Here is a 23,184-nt window from a genome sequence, read left to right as displayed (position 1 = left end):
TCTTGGATCCTAGGTTGGTGCTGAACCGCTGAGCCACGCCCAGCCGGGCTAGTAGTTCATTTCTAAAGTAAAAACAGAAGTCATTGTTTTAAAATGTTAAATAATTCCGGATTATAGGTTATTTTAGTGGTCATTAAGTCCAGTGCTAAGCAGTGGTTAAGCTCTAGGCCCAGGGCTCTATTAAGCATCTTACTAGATGAGCTTCTGGGTTGAAATAAAGCCGTTAAAATAGGAAAATGCTTTTGCTAGATATGTTAGCTAGGAAAAGAATAAGATAAATCACGTACATGTCGTAAGTATGCATATATGTGTAAATATATTGCGTGTATGCGTGTATTATAAATAACAGCCTAAGTATGTACTTCCGAATAGTGACAACCCTAAAGGGAAACAAATGAAAGGGTTTGGAGGGGCGGTGTTGCTTCTGTTTTGTGTGTGCATTTATTTCTCTTGCTGGAAATGTTTGGGGAGTAACATCATGTCTTACATGGCTAAATGTCCCTGTTGTGTGGAGTGAAATTTTTCCTTCTAGTAGCATTTCATATGACTAACTTTCTCTTGTCTTTTCTAAAGATGCTCAGTTAGTTATCTTTGTGTAACATGTCTCCAAAAATAAAGGCACTGGTCATTACTACCTTTTTCTTCAGAGCGAATAAACAAAATCAAAATTCTTTGGAGCTTCTAAGGAGTGGTTGGACAGATATACTTCTTACCATGGAAAAAGCACTGTTCTAAGATTAGGAGAGTTTGACAGAAAATAAAAGGTATATAATTTTGTCCCACAAAAGTTTCTGTCACCTTGAGAAATGCAGGACTGACTTTAATAGATACTTAGTTAAGGACCAAATGTCTGCTGAAGTTAACAATAAGAAGACAGTAATTCAGAACTTTAATAATTGTGCTTATATTTATGTTTTTATTCCCTATTGTAATTTAAACTAAAGTTTTAGGTATTATTGCCAATGAATTTGCTCATTGAGCTTGATTTCCTGTGTGAGTGAAGTTCAGATTTCATTTGAATTTTAAATACCTGTAAAACATAAGCACATTTTTATTTATTCAGGCTTCATAGCCAATACATAAGGGTTTTGTTTGCTTGGCTTATTTTAAACTAGAAGACAATCATCTTCAGAAAGAAAACATGAACAGAGTTTGTGAATCTATTTTATTTTAGGTTGTAAACATTAGCCAGTAACTTGATGTCATGTACAAAAAAAGGCTTGTACTTATATAGAAGTAATAAGGCCACCATTATTGCTTGTTGAGTGTCAACAGGGTTGTGTATGTTACTTTATTTCTGAGATCTACCCTATGAAGTAGGAATAAGGAAAGAGAGATTCAGAGCAAATAGGTCTACTGACGTACATTAGGAAATGGCAACCTTGGGATTTTTACCCAGATCCATGTTCTGAACCCCAAGGCTCAGAATCATCCTTATATATATCATGTTTTCACATACTAAGCACTTTCTACACATGTTCATACACACCCTCAACTTTTCACCAAAAAGCAGACCCTTTGGAACAGTTATAGATTGGGTAGATTATTGGAGTGTTTGAAATTATTAGTAAAATTCAGGACAAACTGTGCTGTTTTTTAAGGCCCACAGAGAGCGGATAGGTCTTGAGCAAGATTATAAAGGAAGGAAGACTTGATTTGGTTGGTGGGGGGAGTTCTGGGAGCAGAAGAGATTTGCATGAAACCTGCCTCAGAGCAGCGTAAGTCAGAATAAATGTGCTGGTCGCCAAGGAAAACTCCTGACTGGGCCCTGCGTCACAGAATAAAGCACGGCGGGAGGCAAGCATGATGGAGCTGCTGAGAAAGGGATAGTGGAGAGATTTGAAACTCGTGATTAAGAAAAAATCTCAACTGGAAGTTAGATAAAAGTAGGTGGGAAAAGAAAAGGGAAAGGGAAGCAACTAATAGTTATGAAGTACTTTGCAGTTTATGAAGTGCTTTTATATCTATTCCATTTGATTCTGTGGAAGTCTAAGAAGGACATTTTATGTAATTATAGTAAGTTTATGCTCTGCATAAAATACATCAGAGGAAGGAGATGCAGGAGTTTAGAAGATAGCTGTTTCAGATGCCACACGACTGGGCCCTGGACCACCTTTGTGGCCATGACAATGGATACACATCCACAAAGTTGAAGAAAAGTAAGCAAGAGACGGGCCGATCCACTGAATATGGGGACGGATATAAGAGAAGAGTAAGAATTTGTTCAAATTGTGTACATTTAATTAGAAAGAAAGTAGTTCAACAACAGTGAACAAATATGACCTGGGAATTTTTTCAACTGAAGGAAATAAGCTTTGTTTTTTATTAAATTCATATTTTTTTAGTGATGGTAAAGTGTCCAACATTAGATTTTCAGTTCTGGAGACCATGATGAGAAAACAGGCTTAAACAGAGGTGATTAGGGATTGCGTGTGTGTGTGTGTGTGTGTGTGTGTGTGTGTGTAATCCAAGTAGAAAAGGGGATTGTAACTAAGATGGGGAACTCACAGGGGTGCCAGTCCAGAAGAGTAAGGCGGCCAGGCTAGGATGGATTAAAGGATGCTCAGAAGAGTCCAGCACACAACACATGGATAGTCCGGAAGATGAGAGGATACCAGGAGGGTCTGGTATCTCGTGATGCAAGTTCCTGCGTTAGGTGACAAGTTAGTCAGACGGTCTGTATATCCCTTCCAAGTCTAGAGTTTTATGTTTCTGCATAAATTGTTGTCTCCACGTGCCTGTGTATTCTATGTATTATGCATAAATATTCAAATAGTTACATCTAAAAAGGATTAAGTGCTTCTTTCACTGCAAATATAAAAACAAGGTATCTAGATTAAAAAAAAAAGTGATAGGTACAAAAATTTATAAACAAGGCCAAAAAGGATTGTGTCCAAGGCCAGTTGGTAGGATAGTAACACATTTAAAATAAAAATAGATCACTGTGATTTTAGACTACATGGTGACTTCAGTTCCTAGTTCCCTTCATAACCACCCAGAAACGGCTATATCGGTCTCTAAACCCAAGTCTCATTTAAAAATCTGCAGTGTGTCAAAGCAGCCTGCTGCTTCCACAAGCAGAAAGTGAGCTGGGTGTGCTGGGCACACTGTCGGTGCCCGCCACCAGCAAGGGCCTGTGCGTGAACATGTCCCCGGCTTGCGCAGAGTTGGAAAGACAGAGCTGTCCTGTTGTCATTGTGAAGGTGGTTCGTTTCCCGGCTCCTCCGTCATACTCACACCCAGACTCTGTTCTGCCCACTGTAGTTCAGCGCCATTCTTTATTCCTGTCACCACAGTGGTGTGTGTGGCCCCCGCCCAGCTCTTTCATTCTATACATCAGTCTGCCAGGGATATATAGTCATACTTAGATTTCATTCGCGACAACTGACTGAAATACACAGTAGAGGAAACTGGCTCAGTGGTTCCCAATTACAGCCCCACAACCACCGCCAGTCACCCTTGATCATACAGTTGACGAAGGACAGTCTGCCAGGGTCCCCCTCCACTCTGCGTCACTGGAGGCTGGAAATGGCCAGTCGTGGTAACATGAGCTGTGGCTCTGTTTTGTTGCAGCAGTTTGGTTTGGGCCGCGGAAAATGAGGGCTCCTTTCCCACCAGCCACGCATGTGGTATCCCAGGTTTACTGGTCTACCGCTAAGAACAACACTGAATGTTCCGTGTTGAAGCATTTTCCAGGAATAGGGGTAAAAGTAGGAGATAGTGTATCCTGTGTGGTGGGCGAGGACGCGTTTAGTCCATTGGTAGAAGACGATCATCATGTTGTTGTTGGTCTCTTTGTTCTCTGTTGTTTGATAGTATATAGCGTTTCAGATGGTCCAGGATATACCTGTTTACTTGGGTGAATTCACTGAGTCTGATTCTCCCTGAACTTTGGGAAGCATATCCTGTAGACCACATGGGAGAGAACTGTCTGCATTTCTCTCATATTTTTGCTTGGAATCTAATGTTCACTTGGCTTTAGGAAAAGAATATCTGGTCTTACAATGAACTTCCCTGGGACAGAGGTGGGCACATCCCAGAGACAGCCAGAGACAGTTAGGAGCGGCTGCTGCCCAACCTGGTCAGTGCCAGGGATTGTCCCTGGCCTTGTTAAACATGAGAAGGGGAGGGAAGTCTTTTCCCCTACCTTAGTTGATGGAGGGCTCCTTTCTAATAGGGAGACCTGATCTGTCTCTGAATGGCGTGACTTCATTTCTGTGGAGAGATGGCAGGTGTGGTTGGTCTTTATATTGTGTGGTCGACTCCCCAACAATCTTGCAAGAAATTTTACTACTAGAAATGTGTTTATTTGCTTCTTCGAGTTTTGGGTTTTAAGAATTTGTCATCTTTGTAGAATAGAGGTGATTCTCTAATCTGGTAGTTCTCAAATCTTTGGCCTCAGGACTCCTTTTTTATACTCTTAAAAATTACTGAGGGATCCGCCCCAAAGTTTTTGTTTATGTGGGTTATGAAGTCAGAAGAGTCGATTAGTCATCTTCGGCTGCCATAACAAATTATCATACACTGGATGGCTTACACAACAGAAATTTTTCTTCTCACAGTTATGGGAGCTGATGGTTGGGTTCTCTTCCTAGCTTTCAGATAGCCATCTTCTCACTGTGTGCTGAGGTGGCCTTTCCTCTGGGTTTGTGGGTGCATGAGTGTGTGTGTGTGTGTGTGTGTGTGTGTGTGTCTGTGCTTATAGAGAGAGAGCCCTCTTTCTCTTCTTAAAAGGCCACCAATCCTATTGGATAAGAACCCAATCCTATGGCCTAATATAGCCTTATTTACCTCTTATTTCCAAATGCAGTTGAACTGCAGGTTAGGGTCTTAACATGAATTTTGTGGAGACACATTTCAGTTCATAACAGTGGCATCATGTTATATTTTCATAAATCTTTTAAAGTCTAGCTTAATAGAAGATAGTTGAATGCTCATATCTGCTTCTGCATTCAGTCCCTTGTGTTGCTTTGGTTGAAGAAAGTCCAGCTCCACACAAATATACAGATGTGAAGGAAGTATTTTAACAGCATTTACAGGTAGTAGTGGATGTTCTTTTTGGATACTATACTATACAAACACAGGAAAGGTAATAGTTTCTTTCTTTTCTTTTTTTTAATATGTCTTTATTCATTTCAGAGAGAGGAAGGGAGAGAGAGAGAGAGAGAGAGAAACATCAGTGATAAGAGAGTCATTGATCGGCTGCCTCCTGCACGCCCCCACTGGGGATCGAGCCCGCAACCTGGGCATGTGCCCTGACTGGGAACCAAACTGCAATCTCCTGGATCATAGGTCAATGCTCAACCGCTGAGCCACACTGGCTGGGCAGGTAATAGTTTCTTAAAGGTTAGTTGCAAAGTGGAATCTGAAACCATATTGATGAACTTCTTGTATTCTGTTACATTAAAATTTATTTGCTTATCTTGCATCTTGAATGAATGTACAATTTTATAACAACATGCAGTGATCACTGAAAATACTGATTCACTAAATTATCCAGATATTCTAAATATTAACATATTTCATAATGCGATATTTTTTTAAAACTCACATTAATTATTACCACCAGTCTCATCAGAATAATCTTTAAATATAGGTAGACTCTAAAGCTCATGGTAGATACAAGTTTTCCAAAATTATCATTTTTGCTTGAAAGCTCATTTTCATCATTGGAAACAAATACTGTCAGTAGTTTTCCTTAAAGTAAAAGGCTCCTTCATTCATTTTCAAGAAAATAACTGCCAAATATATATGTTTGAATAATTGTAGTTTACCAGTCATTCATTTAAATAAGTGTGAAAAAGTGGCTGATTCATTTTGCAACTAGAAGCACAATCATAGAAGCACTTGTCCTCATGACAGCATATTTTAATATGCAGCAAAAGTGCTTAATGCAGGCTTCCCATTTCATCATATAGAATATTAATATATAGAATGTATCCAAGGGTTCAGATTAAATAAAATTAAATTTTTATTGCATCATCAAAGGTATTCTTGAGTGAGACTGGCTTCTTCTTTTCTTTTTCTGTTTTAACTGAGAGTGCACCACTGTGATGAACACAGTGACTGCTGGTGTAACCCGATGTCATTGCCTTGATTCGTGCTGAGGCACCAGCAGTTTCATTCACTCACTGTTGCTTTTGCACCGCCAGTGCCATTGTTAATTCTGAAAAAGGCTAGCAACATCTCACTATTATTATAAAAATAGTTTTGACCTCACAGATTCTGTAAAAGGACCTCAGGGGCCTGGTGTTCCAGGACCACACTTTTAAGAACTGCTGCTCGAATTCCTTGTCTACTGTCATCTTGAGCTGGTGGCAGTAGTTATAGGTAGCTAAGAACAAGGCCCTCCTGATGAGACCCAGAATTGGAGCAGAGCACAGAAGACAGTAGAGGGGATGTGAACTGAGAGGAGAGAGCAGTGGACAAACTTTAGGCATTTGCCTGTTTATGGACTGAGATCTTTGATTTCACAAAGAGTCCTTGTCTTCAAGGGCTCTCAATTCATAGCACATCTTTGTTCAATTTAATTTGATTTGTTGTGATTCAGGCATGAGGCTAGCATGGGTTGACATCTGTCCCCTGAGCATGCCCCAAGTTGTGTTGGTGAAAATGGCACAGGATGTAAACAGCTGCCACCACGTGCTATTGCTATGGTTTAGTGAACATGTGACGACCACCACAGATGTGTCATTGTGTCCCGTCTCTTGCTTGCTTGACCAGACTGGGTATGTTCAAAGGACGAAGCCATGAGGAGAAATGAATGAAGTAAAGGACAGTGTTAGGCCTTCTACTTTTGAGGGGCCTGACTGATAAGTTGTCCTAGAGATGCCTGAAGGCCTTTGCTATTTAGTTCTCTGGTCGCTGTTTAAAATACCAGTCTCTCTAGAAGAACTAGAAGGTACTGTGGTTTCCCTGTAGGAAATGAAGCCTGAAAGAATCTGTATGTGTCCTTACTGATGACCAAGAGATGTGAGTCTTACATTTGAAGCCAGAGAGATTAAAGTCATATATTAGGCATATACCAAGGTTGTATGTTTGATCCCTGGTCAGGGCACTTACAGGCGTCAACTAATGAATGCATAAGTAAGTGGAACAACAAAGTGATGTTTCTCTTTCTCCTTCCCTTTAAAATCAATAAATAAAAATTTAAAAAAATAAAGTCATATATTAGTATTTCTGAAAGATATTTTTCTGAACGAAATTCTTTGTTTATGAAGAATTGTTATTGTGGAGCCGTACTCTCTAGAATTTAATGAAGATCATCTTTTTTTAGGGAAGTGATAAAAGTGCATTTCTCATTTAAGGTGTGGTGTGTCAACAAGTCATCCTTTGGGGATTTCACTAGCCCTTTGCTTCTACGTCAGGATTCTTTAGTCAGTACAGCAAAATATGTGCACGGAAAGTAAAACAGTCATCTGGATGCTTCGTGTGCTTGGTGCCAAACATCTGGATATTTGGAAACATCTGGAAAAGTGGTGTTTTCAAAAGGGTGTTTAGCATTATGTGGATGAAACCTCTGGCTCATAATCAGATGACTGGTCCAAGATGGACATAAATATTTTATTAATTTATGAGAGAGGAGGGTTGAATTGTGGATTGTAGAATACATTCAGTTGTTCAGCTTTCATTAGTCTTTATTTCAGGGGAGTGAGTTAAGGGTGTTCAGTTTCAGATTGCTTCGGTTTGATGAACATTTCCACCTTCCAATCTGGAGGAGACAGGAGAGCCAGCCCCAGGTTGGAGCGATCTGCTTCTGTCCCAGCAGCCCTTTGGTGTCAGGGCGTGAAGTGGCTGGTCCCCTCGAGGAAAGCGATCATGGGCCCCTAGCAGCGGCAGAACATCTCAGAGAAGTGGTTTCTGGCGGGCCCTGATGGCGTCAGGGCCCTCAGACTGCCAGTGCTCTCAGCAGAAGGTGAAAGATGCTTTTCACCTAGGACTGACTGTGAAATGGCTGTTTACTTCATGTGACCCTGAAAAGAAAACAGAACTGTTATTTGCAGGCAGCCCCCAAGAAGGGCAGTCTAATCAGTCATAATGGACTGTGCCTCTAAGCCGGCCTTCCTGCAGGGAGCCCTGTGCATCACAGGGGCCTATTGTGAGAAGGGAAAAAGGAAGCATTGAGGCAGGCGCCGGGCAACAGGGCAAGAAGGAAACACTTAAGCAAGGGGCCTTTAATTTTTATATAACTAACCTAGGAGCGTATTTTATAGCCACCTCATAAGAGCCAGGCCTCAAGCTGGCTGCAAACTTTGTGTGGTGTCCTGGGAGCTGTTGCCGGGGGAAGCCAAAGACAGTCACTGACCTTGAAGGGGGACAGAGAAGTGACTGAAGGCAGGCGATCTGTTGTTCATTTCAACATCTGGCCAGCAAGATAACACTCTTTATTACAAGGCGCTTGTAAAACCATCTTTTCCCAGCTGTTAGCCTTTAGAGAAATCATCCCCAAACCTCTGCCCACCTTTAGAGGTGCTTTAAACCACCAGCCCTCTGGCATCCAGGGCCCCAGATTTATTTAAATGCTTTGGGACGGTGTTCAGAGATGTCTTTCACAGATGTTAGAGAACAGAGTTGACTTGTCTTTTGGCAGAAGCTGTGCTTTTTGCTTCAGTCCTGCTTGAAGTGAAAATGTGTCTTGTTTGTCCCAGGCGTGGCCCATCTTATCTGGACAGGGCAGGATTTATCTACTTTACCGGCACCAGTGGGCCAGATGCTGTGAGTTAGTGCTCTGGCCCTTACGTTGGCTACTCAGGGCCTGCATAGCCCAGTGCGTCTCTTTAAGTTTGGCTTGTGTAGAGTTTCCAGGCTGGCCAGTTAGGGAATATCATGTTATATTACCAGGCCAAATTAGGATTTTAGAGCTTCAAGATACAGAGTGAGAGGATTTTTTTTCAAGTTTTTATTAGCAATGGAAACCTTCAATGAAAGTTTCTTTTTCCAAAAGAAATCTTACCAGGAAACTCATATAATCAAGCAGACCTGGGTAAGTGAGGATAGAAGTCCTGAGAACCTTTCTCATCTGTGCTTTTCCTCTCCCTGGCATGCCCCCATTCTTGGAGCTTCCAAAGCGTTCCTCTCTGACCCTTAAGGCTTCCTAGAACAGGCCATGAAAACCAAGGGTGTAATCTCAGGCCCTCAAATTAATGGATGTGAAACCCAAAGTCCAGGGAGGTTTCTCGAGTTACACAAGATCACTGTGAGGTTTTAAGGTCCCCTGTTTAATACTCCACACAGTCCCATTTCTGCCCTCATCTGCCCTCACCCCCATCAATGTCAGAGCTTCAAGTGCAGAGACGTCCGGCTGTATTAGGTCCGCACAGATATGGGGGGATTGGTGGCTGTGTTAGCCGACTGAGGTCTGCTCCAGGACCCCAGCCTGAGCGTTGTCACTTTACACTGTGTTCATCAGGGTCCATGAACTCATTCACACGAGAGTGATCTATAAATGATTTATGAATGAGGATGCCTTATAAGTTCATAGTAGTAAACATAAGTTTACAGTGGAGTACCTGCTTTTCCAGGGCATATACTTTTATTTTTCTGCTGCTTGACTTCATTTCTGGCAGCCCCGGCTGCTGGAGCGGAGGCCTGATGCCTGATGGAGTGGCTCAGTGCACCACGGGGCTCCTCTTAGCCTGCTGCTCAGCCTTCCTGCAGCCGCGTCACTTCCATCCGCTGCCTCCCGACCTCTTCCAGCGACTACTCTGTATTGATACAGGAAATCGGTGTTAAAGCTAGTGGGGGATTGGGAAATACCAGCGAATATAAAAGTCAAGAAATGACAGATTTCAGTTGACATAGTACAATTATTTTTTCACTTTAAAGTTTTCAGATCATATATTGTCTGGGCCTCCTTTGTTGGCGGGTGGAAGTTAAATGTAGCAAAATATAACATGCAGTAAAATGGACGTGCAGAGGTGCTCCGGCTCTGACGTCCGTTTGGATGAAGGCCTAGAGAACATCCCCAATGTGCGGATGCTGAAAAGTACTGAGCATCAGTGGTCTCACATTCCTTTTATCGTCACCAACTTTCTAAAACAAGGCCAGTTTCAAAGGAGAGAAGCAGCCCGTTCAGCCTTGCGTGTCCTGTTCGTGTGTGTGGAGGTCCAGATGTGAGCTCTGAGCCACAACGACTGTCCTTTAATGTGGACGTGACTTTTCCCAACCTTCCCCACACATGTCTTCCCGTTTCCTGCAGGATCGTAGTATACACTTGTTTAATGATTGCTCAAGGATGTGGAAACAAATGTGCATCTGTGTGCATGCTTCCTCTGCTTCAGCAGGGATGCAGGGGCCTCTGGAGCAGTGTCAGAAGCACACCCTGAGGCAGGGTGGGGGTTGGCAGCAGCAGTGAGCGGTCTGTCTGCACCTTGACAGGCAGGGCTGGATGGAGCTGGAGGAGGGGCCCTTCTGGTTACAGTGGGCGAGGAGAGTGGTCAGTCAGGTCCTCCTTTCGAGGTTTCCCGAAGCTGGCATCCATGTTGGCAAAAATGTTGTTTTGCGCATTCGGGTTCTTTTCACCAAGTTCAGAGGAGCTGTAAATTGGAAGATATTTATGTCTATTTTTTTGGTGAAGATTAAAGGTATTTCTGTTTCATAACACGTGTTCTCAGCATGAATTTGTCTGTTGACAGAATGACTGATTTCTAAATAAATGAATATATTGTATATATTCAAAGCTCTTCATAATGTCTATTTCAGTCCTGCCTACCAGACTAGTACAATGATTTTGGGATCCCAGTATGAAATTAATCTTGCTTGTTCTGAACTTGATGCCATCTCTCTTTATCCACAGGCCACGAGTCGTTTGTTTGGTTGCCACCCACATGTGCTTCCCTCAGCCATATAAAATTCTGGGCACAATTCATGATTATTTTGGAATTACCTTATTTATTGTAGCTATGCAGGATCAGTGGGCCAATCCCTGCTACTTTCTTGTGATACCCAGTTACGGTAACTGTGTTTCTTTAGTTGTGTTGTTAAATTCCAGGTTGAATTAATTGGAGGGTTTAATCAGCTAGTCCAGCAATTTTCAACCTTTTGCATTTCATGGCACACACAAACTAATTTCTAAAACTCTGTGGCACACCAAAAACTGAATTATATTTTTTGCCAGTCTGACAAAAAAATAGGTATAATTTTTATTCATTCACACCAGACAGCTATTGTTGTGTTGACTGTTGTCATTTTTTCTATTTGACAATGTAAGGGAAAAGAGGTCAGTGCCCCTGACTAAATAGTCAGGTATTGCGTGTTTTAAAAATTCTTGCAGCACACATGTCAAACATCGCTGAGCTAGTCTAATATTGGATAGCCACTGTTTCCCAAATGCTGGTCCAAAGTACCATGAGTACTTTTTAAAAGCACAGATTCCTAGTTCTGTCTGTCAAGATTCTCATTCAGTATGTCTTGATTTAGACCTCAGGAATCTGCCCTTTTTAGATGTCCCATGGAAGATTCTGGTGCATGGACATCAACTGTATGCATGGTGTAATGACTGTGGCTTTTAATAATAACGTTTTTCATCTCTGTTGTCATCTCAAATAATTCTGGAATGCTTTAAGTATTGTCTTAAGTGGAATATCTTTATCTGAACACTCTGGGCTGTGTGGGAGATGGAATGTCAGGCTTGCAGCTGGGGGCCTGGTTCTAGCCTCTGTGTGAACTTCCATCAAGTTGGAGATATCTGATGTGTCTGGGTGTCAGTCTCATTCATAAACTGAGGGCGCCAGATTACCCAAGGTACTTTCCAGATCTCTGACATTCTTGAATTTGAAGGGCTTTCCCTTTCAGTTTGAAGGAATTGTCTTCATTGTTCCTGTTCATCGATGGCCATTGCCTGGTGTGGTTCAGTGAGCGCCTAGCCACTCAGCCAAGACATTAAACACAGGCTGTGTCTCAGGAGAGAGCAAGCAGCTGTCCCCAGACCCAGCACTGCCTCTATTCCTTTCTCCTGCCCCTACCACCCTCCCAAAACATCGAAATAAACCATTCTCCTGGGAAACAAGTTCTCATGTTGAGGTTTCTCGTAAAGAAAGTTCAGGTTGTAAGCCTGACCTTTTCTATGCAAGCCTTGGCAGTTTTCACCCACTGGGCCCTTGTTGCAGGCGAGGGACACTTGTGACTTTGGGCACAAGATGTGACTGAAGTCCTAGTCTAGGGAGCCGATCTCGCCCTGCCTCACCCGCGTCAACTAACCTTTTGTTTCCAGGAACTTTCTGCATATTCTCTTGAGGGGCTAGGGACAGAACACAGTATCCCTTTAAATCCCTGGTTCTCAGCCTTTGCAGAGCATCAGATGGTCTGTAGTACTTTTAAAATTGTACATGCCCACTGGGGCTGCTGAATCAGGCTGCCTAGGGTGGCATTGGACATGTGTTTTTACAGACTTTGCTTCAAACTCTTCCTTTTGGGGCTTCCCCCCCTTCCTCCAGACTGGGCCCATGTACTAGTCTTCTGTCTTCTGTAATTATTTTCTGTTAAGGCATGAATACATAAATGGAGAATTGTCATCAGAATATAGTAAACTGTGGTCTGAATCTGTCGAGAAAATTAAGTTGCTTTAAGACTTAGATGGCCTGCGGAGGTCAAAGGCCATCCCCCTGAACATTCTCACCTTAGGCCCAGGAACCACCACTGAAGATTTATGGAGATTAGTAAGTCATTCACCCTCTCGTTAATTGTATTTTAACATAATTACGTGCTTATTCTCTATTCAGTGTAATTCGGCAAATATTATTGAGAGCTTACAGTGTGTCGAGCATTGTTCTAGATGCTGGGGATAGAGCACCGAACCAAAGAGACAGAATTCCTGCCCTCAAGGGACTTTCTCTTCATATGTATATTCACATGGAATTTAATATAATGGAATTAAATCACTGCCTTATAGCATTATGAAATACCGTTTTATTTTATTTTTACTTTTTTAATCCTTGTGGACATGCTTAAAGAGAGAGAGAGAAAGGGAAACATCAGTGTGAGAGAGAAACACTGATCAGTTGCCTTCTGTATGCTCCCTAACTGGGGATCAAACCTGCAACTCAGACATGTGTCCTGACTGGGAATTAAACCGGCAACCTTCTGGTGCACGGAATGACACCCAACCAACCAAGCTACTCCGGCTGGGTGAAATATCATTTTAGGAGAATTCTTTAGGATTGGCCTGAATATCCCTAAGATCACAGATGGGATCAGAACATTTAGTTAAGCATGTGAAACCTGGATTAAATTTGCAAAATGTTTAGACCAGAGATTGTGTCTTACTAACACAATTTATAGCCTGTAGTTGGTCAGGTGAATATTTTCTGAAGATGGAATGAATAAACCAGTGGGTATAAGACTTGGCCCCAATAAAGGTAGCCAAGGACATGGACAGAATTAAAGTTTATCCTTGGATTTAGGGACTCAGCTTAGTCTCCAGAGTCATTATTTGGTACAGATCTTTCTTTGACTTTGTGTTTTAAACTCACTGTATTTAATTCCATGTATATGCAGACACCTTGGGGCCCTGGAGTTCATAAGGTTTTATTTTTTATTTCATCTATTCAGTGAAAGCACTAATTTCAGCTGAATTGATATGTTTCTGGTCTCTGACTGCAGATTCTGTATGCACCTTGTATGAGTTAATAGCTTCTCAAAGTTTCTGTGTTGTAGCTTATGCACTAAAATGACTTAATTAGCTTAGACATGATATCAAAATTTTGAATCTGCTTTTCAAGGAATTTAAATACAAAATTGTTAAGATCTCTTAGCATGTCTGGTTAAAAAGTACTTCTGTAAAAAGGAGAACCCTGGTGATTTTTTTTTTTTTAATTACCATAAGCAAAATTCTGGGATTTTAATGCAGGTTAAAAACGTTGATGGGACATGCAAAGGTAACCCAGGAAAGAAGAACACATTTGATAGGGATTTCAGAATATCAAGAACATGCAAAGGAAACCAAGGACCAGCTTGGGTCCTGGCTCACATTGCTATTTGTGAGTTAACTAGCTTGGAAGAAAAGTAGTGTATGAAAGAGGGGAAAAAATAGATATTCTGGAAACAATTATTAATGCTAAAATTTCTGCATCTAATTTTGTAATGCTTATGTTTGGAATTTCACATGCACGACGAAAATCTGTGTTTCAGGTTTGTGGAGAAAAACAGCGCTTTGAGAAGTTGATGGAACATTTCAGGAATGAAGACAATAACATCGATTTTATGGTGAGCTATTTTAGTACTACATTCAATAAAACAAACCCCATTTCAGCACTTTTCCCTAAATCCATTGATATTTATATATATTATACATATGTATGAGTATGTTACAAAGGACAGAAAATGGAGCATAATATGCTACAGATCCAAACTAGACTGTCCCTCTTAATCTGTATTTTCCCTTTATGGCCTTTATTTCCAGTTTTATTCCTTCTGTGCACACTATAGCACAGGCCAAAAGTACTTACAGCAGATAAAGCGTGAAGCCGGGCACTTGGGGAAAGGATGTTACCGTGCACGGTGCCTGTGCCCGCCGTCGCTGTTACTGTCAGTGGCGTTGCATAGGAATCCTTAGGGCAGAGGGCAAGAATCTGGACCACTTTGCCTTTTGCACACCCCAGCCAGTGGCATTCCCCAGACAGTATTCACCAAGACTAAAGTGCTTTGGTTTGTGGAATGGACTGTATATATCCCCCAAATTAATATACAGCAGCGATCCCCCCCATCTTTCCTGCTCTAGTAATTCTGTGAGGGCATACTCATAATACAGATCCCCTTCCAGGCTAAATAACATGCAAGAGCATGCGGTTCAGCAGGACTGTCCTCTTCCGGGACTGACTTCAAAAGGAGTTTGAGCACCTCTGAATCCATGTGCCTGAAGCTTAATCCTGTTCTGCAGGTGGAGTCTGCTATAGAGAATTTCCTGAGACAGGTTACTCTTGCGTGCACCCAGGTTGGCAGGCTGTCTTTGACCTAATCTGGGAGATGCAGGGAGCTTCTGAACCCAGGAGATTCTTACCTGGGCTTCATCTCCCAGATCGCTTCCAGCCTGGAGCAGGCATCTCTATCAGGTCCTGCACTGTTCAGTCCTCTAAAACCTGTGCTTAGGATGCTGGGCAGGGTTTTCATTGGAATTGCTTCAGTGACTGTAAAATATGAAACATAGCTTTGCAGATTTCTAACCCTTTTATGTAAAAAAAAAAAATTTCTGGGTCCTCAAATATAATATGCATCCTGACTCTCAGCCCCTTCTAAAATCAGTGAGAGAGATGAAATCTTTTATAGAGAAGATTTTCTGTTCCATAAAGCATATGTATGTATGCTTTTTAAGAAGGTAAAAAAATGAATGTGAAACAAGGAATTCTTTACATTGACTTTTTGATTCTTGTTTTAGGATTTTTGGGGAGTGTTTACAGCTGTTTGCACTGGTGGTAAATATGTGAAGAAATTGTGCCCTGGCTCACCTTATTAGTTTCTTTTGGCCTCATGGGGGAACTTATTTGTTTCTTTAAGCCAGGTTTGTGAACTGGAGGCTCCCAGGCTAACGCCAGCCTACAGGCTTGTGAGTTAGTCTGCCAGTGATGTCCTTCCATAAAAGAATTTGGAAATTGTGGGCAAAAATACAAATTTCTGATTTTCTTAAACATTTCTGACAACACTAGACCCCTGTTCTTGCAGAATATCAGCTGCTGGAGACAAGTAGCCCCTGTTCCTTTAGTCTAAAGGCATACTTTCCAGTTCATCACAGTCCACACCATTCCCTATTGTGTTACACATGGCCTACCTAACACATTTATCATATGTACAGGATCTCTCTGCCATTTGAGTTTCTGCTGAAATTATAATTATAAACCTTTTAAAACACCTGCACTGTTTACAGACGAGTGTCTATTTTCTATGAGTACATTTATTCATATGTACATGCATTGAGGAACCTTACTTAGAGGCAGTTGGCATACAGGTACTATGTGCTTGGTTTGTGTGTCACCCAGCAAATAGTTACCTCTCAGGCATATCATAAAACTCAACAGATCATTTAGACCTGCTTTCAGAAGAGAAATGGAAAGATGCCAAATCCAACCATATTTTTCCTCCAGAAAATGAGGCTTTTCATAAACCGTAATTAAGGTGCATAACCTCCCAAATGACTTATTTCTTATAAAATATAATACAAATGTTTCTAACATAGCATGGAACCTTTTTATGTTTTTTTCAGTGGACAAAAGAAAACAAAAAACTGACCAAATCTTCTTTAGCTCATTTAGCCATAGCACCTGAAGTCACTTTTTAGTAAACTGCCGTAGTGTCTCCTGGTCACCTAGAGAGGATAACCAATATATCACACACTCAAAGAAGAATCTAGCATAACACAAATAATTTTGAAAAGAGAAATGAAACGGGGCCTGGGGGAGAGAGGAAGAGTGAGGTGGTTTTCAGAGTAAACGTGAACCTGGGTCCCACAGTCATTTTACCTCCTTGTAGGAGGCTCTGTTTAACTATAGAGGGAAAGCGCTAGTGAGGTATTTCCACCATAAATAAACTGACTGTCACTATTAGAAGCCAAATAGATCTGTTGAACTCTGTGCTGTTTTTACCAAACCTGAGACTGATTTTTCTCTGTGGCTGGCCTCAGGGCCACTGATGCCATTGTGGGCAGAAAGCAATAAATCCAATAAGTCCAAGGCTTCTAGGCAATGGAAACCAGTTGATTGTTTAAGATGGAAAGATGGGCCAGAGATCCTGCGATGATCCCGTTGGTATGGTGGGGCCCACGGTGATATTTCAGAAGGAGTGATAAATCACCTGTGATTGTAGGAGATTTGAATGCTTCTCTTTGTAATAATTTTCACATTTTCTACAATATATCTGTAATAACTTACATAGTTTATTCTATATACCTATTAAGACTTTTCAATAGGCTTTACTGAGATATATAATTAACATACTATCCAATTTACCCTTCTAAACTGTACAAGTCAACATATTTTTAGTGTTATTTGTAGGGCTGTGCAGTCATCATTGCAGTCTAATTTAGAAAATGTTGTCACCCCCAAAAGAATCCTCATACCCATCGGCAATCACTCCCCATTTTCCGCATGCCCAGTCCTAGGCAGCTGCTAACCTACTTTCTGCCTCTGTAGAGTTGCCTATTCTGGATACTTCATATGAATGGAATTATAATACATGTTATGTTTTGTGACTTTTTTCACTTTTAATGTTTTCAAGTTCATCCATGTTGTAGCACATATCAGTACTTCATTCCTTTTTATTGTTTGCATAATATTCCATCATGTGGATATATCACATTTTTTTAATCCATCAATTGATGGGCATTGGTTTTTTTTCTTTCCACATTTTGGTTACTATGAATAATAGTATTATGAACATTTATGTACAAATTTTTATGTGGATGTATATTTCAATTTCTCTTGGGTATGTATATCTAAGAATGAGATTGCTGGGTCACGCGGTAATTCTGTACTTAACACTGAGGAACTGTCAGACTGTGGCTGCACTATTTTACATCCACCAGCAACGGATGAGGGTTTTACCTTTTCCAGATCCTTGTCAACACTTGTTACTATCTTTCTTTTTGATAGTAGCCATCCTAGTGGATGTGAAGTGGTATCTAATTATGGTATCTACATGATATTTGAATTTTTAAAAAGTATAAAATATTTTTTAAAGACCCAATGGAAAGAAGGAAAGGGAAATTGGTAAGTGAGCTTAGATTTGTGCAATTGAAAGCATATGTTATGATTAAACTGAGAAAACAAGCTTGGAGCCGCATCTAATCTGTTGGTAATTTCATTTTAGGTGGCCTCTATGCAGTTTATTAATATTGTAGTCCATTCAGTAGAAGATATGAATTTCAGAGTTCACCTCCAGTATGAATTTACCAAATTAGGCCTGGATGAATACTTGGATGTAAGTATAGTTGAAAGCTTTGGCTCTAATATAAGACCTGATTTATTGCCTACCTTCAAAGATACCCGTCCATAGTGACTAAAGAACACTTAAAGCTCTGTGCCACCCACTTACTGTACTGCTAGTTAAAAGGAAACAATCTGAGTGATGCAGTCTGCCAGAGAAACTGGGTTCTTGCAGACCTCCTGGGAGCTTAGGCTGTCTTCTGCCAGCAGTTTTAGTACCGGAGTCAGATAACCTCTCATAGCCTTGCTGCAGCTTTCCTCTGCTTTGAGCTCTGTCTGGGTCAAGTCTCACTACACCCTTCATTTGGGCTGTTGGGCAATTCACATTCTTGGTTACTCTGGGGAACCTGATTGGGCTGGGAAAGGCAAACCCAGACTGCTGTAGAGTGATGAATAATTGCTTAGAGCATAAAAAAATAATGAGGAAATGAACACTAGAGACTTCCTTGTGTAGTTGTTAAATTCTGCTTAAAATGTTTGTGGCTTTAGAAGTTCTACTTTTGGTTCTTGGGACAAGGGGGTCTAAAGTTTTTCTTTCTCGCGCTCCCTTGCAGAAGTGCTCAGCCAGTTCCCTGAACTCCTTCAGCTTAGAAACAGAAAGTTGATGTGAAAATTGTAAATGGACTTGTGTAGCTCTGTGTGCACATGGTATACCCTTATGTTTTCCATTTTATGTAAGAATGGTCCTTGAACTTGGAAGATCACTAGTGATAGGGCAAGAATTGTTGGCCTCAATTTCAAGGCTGTTCTAGATACGAAAAAAATAGAAGTGCTTCCCTTGGACATCTCGACTTCAGCTGCCCATCATCCTTGGGGGTGAAGCCAGGAATTACATGTCTGTACCCCCAGTTTATTGCAAGGCACAATCACAGAATAGGTTACTCGGGAGCTCGTGGCCTTGCTTATCAGAGCAGCTAGCTGCCCTCAGGAAACCGGGTTAATGTTGTCTACGGACTGCTCGGGAGGGGCATGACTGATTTCCATTGAAGAGTTGTTTGAGTTGTCTTCCCATTCAAAGACCCGCCAATATCTTTGACAGAATATTGTACTGAAAGGCATTTTTCTGCTTTGAGGTCAGGGTTTGTCTATCCCCCTTCCCCACATGCTCTGAGAGTAGCAGTATTTGAACACATTTTGGGTGCTAACTCCCCACTGGTGCTCTGGGTTCAGTTTTGTGCTGGCCACACAGAGCTCGCTTCTGTTCGTACAGTCGCAGGTAGTAACGTGTTAGCACCTGCTATTCATTGTGAATCGTGTGAAAAATCCTGCTAACCTTCTCCCTTTTCTTTTCTAGACTTTGCCCTTATTCAGAAATTTTTTTCAGTTCTGACTCCCAAGCTAAAATGGGGCGCATTCTCTTTAGAACCAGCTCTGTGATAGAAGGTCCAGTTAGACCGAGGAGAAAGTCCGTGTTCCTGAGAATTTGTGGAGAGGAGAATTCCTCTTCAAAATTGAAGACTTTCAAAACACTCTATTTCTTTAATTTCCTGGCCTGTTGGTTCTGGACACTGATAAATAGAAGTGGTTAGAAGAAGAATATGATAAGCATATAATATGTAAATGCTTCATTAGTTTACAAAAGCCAGCCTTATTAAGGAGCCATTGATTTGTTCAGTTTGTTTATTGGCACCGTCCATGTGCCAGATACTGTTCTAGCTGCTCCCCAGGGAAAGCCATTTTCGCCAGGGAAAGTTACTTCTAAGGAAGATCACTGGTTTACTTGACCTCTAATTTCACCTTAGGGTTAGCTCACTTCCTTTGGACTGCCTGGCCCTGGAATGCAGAGAATGGGGGAGAGCTTCCTGACCTGTGCTTTGGGGGACCCTGAGCTCCTTGTGTTGGGGCAGTGTTGTAGGGAAGTAATCACGGAGGGTGGGTTCTAGCAGTTTGTGTTAAAATAAGCCCCAAGGCTAATGTACTCTATCAGTGCCTACCCCACCTCCCTCCACCCCTCCACCCCAATTAGAACTACCATCAGTACCCAGGCAACTTACCACCCACTCCAATCTCTTCTCCTACACAGATACCCCTCAAGTTTTATGTTACCCGTGACTGTGGTTCCCTTTCAAAGCTGTTTCACATTTTTCTGTTTTCCTGATTTCACCCATATCAAAATGTTTTAGGTTGGAATATATCCATAGGAGGGATTAGGGAGGAAATGTGTGTATATTTGGGAGAGGATATTCCCCAGAAAGTAATCTGATGGTCCCCTCTGAGATGGTTACTCCGGAATTTTCTTAAGGATATATCAAATCCTCTCTTGGAAAAGACTAAACTATTTGGAACGAACAAAAATATGTAGGGCTGTTGGGTAATTATGTTCTGTTTTCACAGATGCTCTACCACCACCTTCTCTCACATTTTGCTTTTTAGAAGCTGAAACACACTGAGAGCGACAAGCTGCAGGTGCAGATTCAGGCGTACCTGGACAATGTGTTCGACGTGGGAGCTCTGCTGGAAGATGCTGAAACCAAGAATGCAGCCTTGGAAAGGGTGGAAGAGCTGGAAGAAAACCTCTCTCATGTAACTACTTCTCAGAAAAGGAGAACATGCCTGTTCAACTGGGTGCAGAGCAGAACAAGTGTCCGCTCTGGTGGCAATAAATGACAGATGTGGAGTGAAGGGCTGAGCTGCAGCTTGGGATAGAGAGCTGTCAGGGGCCATCGGGGTTCTTTTAAAGAAGGCAGGGGTGTTACCTCAACCTAAGAGGAATCCGTTGCCTTGACTTCGTGCACCTGCTCAGTTTCTGCCGCGTCCAGATTTCCTGGCCACTTTGTTATGTGCCCAGGAGAGTTGGATGATTGGCATTACCTAGAGGGACATGCAACTCAAATATGTAAATTTGGCCCAAGGTGAATAAGTGTCTTCTAAATATGAGTCACCTTCTTCCGAATGTGCCCACACAGGCCCGTGGACATGGTTCTAGTGGCATCATGATGCATGTCTTCACATTCCTGCCTTGTGGCTACTCAGGTTCTGAATAGATTCATTTCAACAATAAGCATTTTCAGGGAAATCGGCGAGCTTTCCCCTGTGTCCTTTTTTAAGCAGAGTGTCCTCTCAGTATAATGTCAGCTCTGTATCAGGGCAGGGACTTGTTTTAATTGAGGGGTTTCTGTTGCCATAGACATAGCTGAATTTGAGTCTAAAGGCCTTTAGAGGTTATTCATTTGTTCATCCATTCAGCTAATATTGTAATATTGCAAGAGAGAACAGAAGAACAGTGCTGCTTAAAAACCCAACATTGTGAGGACTAGGCTCTTCTGATAGATCCTGATTGACACTGTCCTTGATTGTGAAATGAATTGTCTCTTTCAGAGGGCTATTTATTTTCCCCTTTGAACATTTATTTTCCTTCACATTTTCTTAGTTACTAGTATTACATGTGTTTAATATCCTTCACCTTTTCCCATCACTTTGCACATGGGCGTCTTCATGGTTTGTGGTTAAGCCAAGTTGCCAAAACTCCCTTTTGAAGTGCTATAGCGAGGGCTACACCTGGTGGACACCTGCTTAGAAAGGGCATTTGCAGGCTTAGTGTCTCTTCCCTAAAAGATTTGTGTGATATTCTGAATCTGATCAATGTTAGTCTCCACTCTTCCCCTCACCCTGCCTTCCTGATTCTCTTGACTTGGGATCATTTTCAGTGAGAGGTAGGAAATCAGAAGCTGCCCAGTTCTAAAGCCTTATGTGGAGAGTAACACAGCTCAGCCTGTTGTGCTCTGGAAGCCTCAGCTAGCGTTGCATGACCAGACTTATGTAACCCATTTTTGTGGCAGGCCACCTGTTTATTTGAACTGCCCCTCCAAAATGGCTTTTATTATTTGGGTAGTTTGGGTCAAAGCAAGAAGTAGTGTTTTTTCAGCTGGTCACCTATAACAGAGTCAAGTTTTCTGGATCAACAGTTTTTAAAAACTTTTGCCTAATGGTCCTTATCAGCAAAGGGAGGGTGGACTTCCCTTCTCCCTCACCTGTTCTATAGCCCCTGCAGAAATGGAGAGAAACACACTGTATATGTAAAAACACTAAGAAACTAACGTATGGGTTTTATTAAGGATCACGTGTAAATTAATTCCCGTTAGAAACAAAATGTATTCAGTGTCATAAATACTAACATTTCCAGAAAACAATCTGTGGAGCACGCACACAGGACTCTCCTGGACCCCTTTTGGTCTTTGAGCTGCCCTTGCTGAGAACCGAGGAGCTGCTCAGAGTGATTTTGTGTTGTGACACAGCTTCCCTTTCAAACCTTTACAGTTGTCTGAAAAACTGCAAGACACAGAGAATGAAGCCATGTCCAAGATCGTGGAACTGGAGAAGCAGCTCATGCAGAGGAACAAGGAGCTGGATGTGGTTCGAGTGAGTGTGACAATGACAACAGCCCAGATGGGCATCATGGGGAGCGCGCTCTGGCCTTAGTCTAGCTGGGCATTCGTGTCAGAGGAATGCATTGGTGCAGCAGATTTATTGGAACTCTTTCAGAGGTGATACTCCAAAGAAAAGCACACAGTTGTGGTCTGCAAACACATGTGTGTGCAATCAGACGCTCGGGGGTCAGTGTGTCCCTTATCACAGGTTTTGGGAGCAACAGTATTTTCCCATCTGGACGAGTCAGAGTTGATTATGTGGATCACCCATTTGGTTGGAAATAAAAACACAGCATGGATTTAATTCATGCCACTTATTTATTTTTAATAGAACTTGGATTTCTTTTGTTACTTTGCTTTGCTTCTACTTGAAACCAGATTTGGTGGTTGCTATGGAAATGGTGAAATGACAGCACAGGCGAGACCTAATGGTTTCACCAAAAAAAAAAAAAAAAAAGGAAAGAAAAAAGGCAAAGCAAAACCAATCCAATTTTGTTTTACCTTACGTGTCAGGTATTTATGGAGCCCCGTCCGTGTATTTAGAATTGTAGAGAACATAAAACCACTAAAACGCCTGGAGGGCTTTAGGGCAAATGGCTTGCCTTTACACCGCCGTTAATGAAATGGCACATTTTATGCGATGGTTATCATGTCTGTGTGTTGCTTGATAGTCTGACATGTCCTACAGTTAACTCTAGGAAATTTATTTTCTGGCACACCATCTCAACAGAGTTGTAGCATATGGACTCAATTCAAGTTCAGACTCTCAGATTATTAACAATGGACAGGGTGTGAAGAATGTTTCCCTGCCTGCTGGAGGTTTGTGGGGAGAGATCCCGTGTACAAGGCCCAGCAAGTAAGTTCCATAAAATCCTCTCCCTGGACCCTCCAGGGGCCCCTTGTAAAAG

The 23,184-nt window shown here is 41.8% G+C and overlaps 1 protein-coding gene across 5 annotated transcripts in view; it reads left to right on the top strand.

The window, feature by feature from the left end:
- Nucleotides 1-23,184, top strand: part of FMNL2 (formin like 2) — a 274,074-nt gene that overhangs the window by 223,453 nt on the left and 27,437 nt on the right. For all 5 annotated transcript variants that reach the window (XM_081142879.1, XM_081142875.1, XM_081142878.1 and 2 more), the window contains 4 exons: nucleotides 14,128-14,202; nucleotides 17,794-17,904; nucleotides 20,283-20,432; nucleotides 22,167-22,268. In XM_081142879.1, the coding sequence (XP_080999005.1) occupies nucleotides 14,128-14,202; nucleotides 17,794-17,904; nucleotides 20,283-20,432; nucleotides 22,167-22,268 (438 nt within the window). The remainder of the gene's footprint in view (nucleotides 1-14,127; nucleotides 14,203-17,793; nucleotides 17,905-20,282; nucleotides 20,433-22,166; nucleotides 22,269-23,184) is intronic.

Source organism: Miniopterus schreibersii (assembly GCF_964146895.1).
Source record: "Miniopterus schreibersii genome assembly, chromosome: 7".
Lineage (NCBI taxonomy): Eukaryota > Metazoa > Chordata > Mammalia > Chiroptera > Miniopteridae > Miniopterus > Miniopterus schreibersii.
Note: the sequence above shows the minus strand (reverse complement) of the source record. Positions and strands in the feature narration are given on the sequence as shown.